The sequence below is a fragment of the Malania oleifera genome, chromosome 4 (genome assembly GCF_029873635.1).
Source record: "Malania oleifera isolate guangnan ecotype guangnan chromosome 4, ASM2987363v1, whole genome shotgun sequence".
NCBI classification, from domain to species: domain Eukaryota; kingdom Viridiplantae; phylum Streptophyta; class Magnoliopsida; order Santalales; family Ximeniaceae; genus Malania; species Malania oleifera.
This window is the reverse complement of record NC_080420.1, coordinates 62,081,678-62,085,962: the sequence shown is the minus strand read 5'-3', so window position 1 is coordinate 62,085,962 and position 4,285 is coordinate 62,081,678. Positions and strand designations below refer to the sequence as shown.

General features: G+C 38.7%; 1 protein-coding gene across 1 annotated transcript; it reads right to left on the bottom strand.

The window, feature by feature from the left end:
* Positions 1-1,592: 1,592 nt before the first annotated feature.
* LOC131153364 (protein RGF1 INDUCIBLE TRANSCRIPTION FACTOR 1) lies at positions 1,593-4,017 on the bottom strand. Its single transcript, XM_058105636.1, has 5 exons — positions 3,939-4,017; positions 3,788-3,814; positions 2,999-3,271; positions 2,408-2,563; positions 1,593-2,299 (listed from the first exon to the last, which is right to left on the bottom strand). The coding sequence occupies exons 2-5, from the start codon at positions 3,788-3,790 to the stop codon at positions 2,054-2,056; spliced, it is 678 nt and encodes a 225-aa protein (XP_057961619.1). The 5' UTR covers positions 3,791-3,814; positions 3,939-4,017; the 3' UTR covers positions 1,593-2,053.
* Positions 4,018-4,285: the final 268 nt, after the last annotated feature.

Here is a 4,285-nt window from a genome sequence, read left to right as displayed (position 1 = left end):
AGTATTGTGACTACCATGAGACCATGGGCATAACACGAAGGAATGTATCCACCTAAAAGAGGAGATTAAGGTCTTGATCCAGCGAGGGCATCTATCGAAGTTTGTGAATAAGAATGACCTTAGAACAAAGGGAGGTAATAAAAGAAAGCCAAAAATTGTACAAAAAGTAGGAGCAAGTTGTAGGCAAGATTATTGTAATATTTGGGGACCAGCTAGCAGAAGTGATAATGGAGGAGCACGAAAGAGGTATGCCAAGCAAGCCTTTGTGGCAGGTGTGCTTCTCGACTAGTAGGAAAATCAAAAGAAGCCTTGAAGAGATGAAGTTATTACTTTTACAAAAGAAGATATTAAAAGGGTATAAGTGATGCATGACGACTCTTTGTTGGTATCCTTACTCATTGCCAATTGCTAGGTCAAGAGAATCTTGATAGACAACGGGAATTTGGCAAACATAATCTTTTGGTCAGTCCTATAGGCTATGACGATAAGGATGGATCGCCTAAAGCCTATCACCATAGGGGCATTTAAGCTAGAGGAAACATAAATAAAATGATAGGTCATGAACAAAAGGGAGTCTCAATTATATTACTATTGCCTAAACTTCTTGTCTCCTTCTCCTTCTTTGGTTGTTCCATGTCTTAAGCATCACAGAGTTCCTTGGATTCTACTAGGGATCCTTTATAGCTTGTTCTTTGTTTTGCAAATTCAAACACTAGTATATTTTAATAGCAACAATACCGAAATAACTTTACTAAACAATCTGACTTGGCCCTCCTATAGATTTTCTTTTATCTAATTCTATTAATACTAGGTTTCTACTAATACTAAACAATCATATATCACATATATATATATATAACATCTATAATAAACTATGTCATTAACTCTATTTTATTCTTTTGAAATTTTCAATCTAATGAATCTAGTTCTTAGAAATTCTACGTGGAAAGACTGAACCATGACCAGTACAACATCGGGTTGGATCTAATGAGTAAAATGCATTAGACATTTTCCCCCAAAAGAAAGCAGTCTAATAAAGCATAAAAATTCAAGCTATACGCACAAACTTTTCGCAAATCTACAATTTCATCAATTAGGATGAACAGAAACTTCAGTCCACTGAAGTACCAAATAAACCCCAACTCCTCCCACTAGCGGAAAACACTTTTCAACACTCCGCTTAACCCATATTCCTTGGCCTCGTGTGTGAAACGAAATGAAAGCATGGGCATGGCCCTTTGATTTTAGAATGAACAGCACGCCTGCCAATACAATTGCCATCCAAGCATGTGCGGTACACTGCTGTTCGCTGCATTTGATTCTCATCCGCATCCTATTTCCTGCCCATAAAAAAAACCCCTCTGGGGGTCGTTTTTGTCTGCCATATTCACACGAAAGCATAAAAAAAAACTGCAGCCATAATGTGAGGGGCCAACAGCAACAACTCCTAAAATACCAAAAGACCACCATTTCAGATGCCATCGACGCGATTGGGACACAGCTCTCAATCCCCCATCACAAAAAGAAGAAAAAAAAAACAGAAAGAAAAAGAATGCCAACACAATGACAAACATTCCATCAAGAGCAATTCATGAAGCTAATCGAATCCTCTCATTAAGATCATTCATTACTCCCAGGCAAAAGTTTTATTGTAGTCAGCAATGCTCAGCTCAACCATTTAGATTTAGGTACAAAATTCCACCAGGAAAAATATATATAACGACAAAACCAATCAATAAACCTCCTCCTTGGATAGATACAAAGATCGAATACCAGCTATTTCCACATTCGTCGGCCGCCACCTCTGCTGCTGCTGCTGCTCTCTCTCTCTCTCTCTTATGCTGTACAAACCACAAGAATCTGCTTGGACAACATGGGGCTTACACTCCAAATAACCCAACTAGAAAACCCAAAATGGGGCTACCTGGAATTGATTTTTTTTTCCTGATACTTGAATAATTCTTCATGTCCAGATGATTATATATAGATGGGGTCTTATTTATGATAACTACTATACGAACCAAAGAACAAAGTGTCTGGATAAAGAGAGGGGCTAACAGAGTGGGGCCCTCCGAGGGATGCCTTTCCTCTTGTGCATTTGCTTCCTTGGCTTCAACACAGAGCTCACAAAAGCTTGAGCCTCATCCGAAGATGTGCCAACTGAGATGCAGGAATCCTTTTCTGCCACATTTTCTTCATCAGGGCTGTAGGTTTCTTTCAAGGAAAGGTCTCCAAGTTCGGGAATTGGCAAGGGGAAGATCTTAGGTGTTTGGTCTTCGGACTTCTCACAAACAGACACCTGGAAAGGTTTGAAGTTGCATGAGCTTTTAAGAAATTCATGAATTTGAAAAAAATTAAAGAGAAAAAGCATATGGTAAGGTTAAAAACAGAATTGGGAGTCCCATACCTTGCACGCAATCGAGCAGAAGCAATTGGGCTGGTCTTGTATGTACCTACCACAAGCTTCGCAAGATGAGCCACCTTTTGACTTGGATGGTTTGAAATCTTTTGATTGCGGCCGAGGGTTCAGATGGATAGCTTTCTCACCGTTTATCTTGTATGTCTGTTATATCAAACCGTGTCAAATCACACAGCCAGTGAATAATTCAAGATCAACTCATTGGTCAAAAGAAAGAAAGAAAAGCAATTTGTCTATCATTGATGGAAATTGACAAGAGAAAAAGCACACAATTACATTGGCTCTATAAATACGAGCATAATCATTAGAATCCGATGAACAAATAGCAGTGGAGCCTATGAATTAAATTACAATTGAAAGCTGAAATTGATGAAACAAATTACAATCGTCAATGTATTATTAACAATGTAATTTATCAAATGCAGATGATTTGAAAACATATCAAGCCCAATTCCCCAACAACAAAGACTCGCATCAATTAGCAATACCAGTTAATTCATAAGTATTCTCAATTTGACGGCTAATTGCTATAAGAAAAGAATTATTATTAAATTAAATTGAGGAGGAATGTGAATTCACCTGAATTCTAGAGCAGTCAAGATGCTTATGCATGTCTTGAAAGCGGATGACATCATGATAGACATATTTGCAGATTTGAAGCTTCCGATGAAGCCAATGAACAGAGGAAGACATGCAATGCCTACAGCAGCAGAGACTGCAGTCGATGCAGAACACATTCTTCTCGTTTTTTCGAAGGTCTCGATGATCGACACACGACCCGAAGAACTTACTATGTAGAAGTGCGCTAACCCAATCTGTCTTCTTCTTCTTTATATAAAATTTGCAACCACCCTACAATCCGATATAAAATTCACATAACCAATTAGTCGTATGAGTAAAAATCAATGCACCGAAAGATCAAGAAAACCTCAAGAAACCTATCACATTAATACAAGACAACTTCAAGATTGAAGATTGAAAAGGATGCATCTAAGTAGTACAAGTCTGAAAGCTCCAATCGAACTCATATATTGGATAAAATCGTATTTAGAATTAAAGAAATATGAATGGAGAACTCAAGTCCTCAAAGTGGAGACCTTTAAATGAATTCAAGCAATTAAGATTAAAAAGACATTGATTAATTTAAGCAATCAATCAATTCAACCAAATTCAAACCCCTTGATACAAGAAAACTTCAAAATTCAATAACAAGCGCACAATTAAGTAATCAAAATCAGTAAAGGTCATTTAAACAAGTAAATTCAAATTGAAAGTACCATAACAATCAACCCTAAAGTTCTCCTTCTATCAGAGTAAATAAAGGACAGGCCAGAGAGAGAGAGAGAGAGAGAGAGAGAGAATTCTCACCATTTTTTCTATTAGAGACAGAGTCCTCTGCGATTGTAGGGATTGATTACGATGAAACGAAAGAGAAAACTTGGCAAAGAGTTCAATGGGATTCAAATAAGAGAGAGAGAGAGAGAGGGAGAGAGAGAAGGGGGGTGAGAGGAAAACGTACTGCAAGACGGCGCTGCCGCTGGGAGGAGAGAGAGTGTGTGTGGGAAAGAAAGGGAGGGTTAAAGAGGTGAATTTTGAGACGGGGAATGTAAGCGGAAAGAAGATTTTTTTAAAAAGAGAAAAGAAATAAAAACGGAAACACAAAATCACCGCATGCTCTGTGTCTGGATTTTCACGGCTAGCTGGCTTACCAGCGAGCGGGAACAAGTGAAATGAATAATATCTCTACCGTCGGATGATTTGCATAGGACGGTCATGCTCCCTAACCGGTGGGCCCCGAATCTCAGAAACCCTAGTAGGCGAGGAGATGCTGTTGATGCCTGACACGTGGTGGAGCAGTGGCCCCCC

Bases quoted from the DNA above. Each gene is read 5' to 3' on its own strand.
- LOC131153364 (XM_058105636.1), bottom strand. The intron at 2,564-2,998 runs GTGAATTCACAT...TTGATATAACAG, and splicing joins TTGACTGCTCTAGAATTCAG to ACATACAAGATAAACGGTGA. The intron at 2,300-2,407 runs GTATGGGACTCC...AAACCTTTCCAG, and splicing joins TCTGCTCGATTGCGTGCAAG to GTGTCTGTTTGTGAGAAGTC.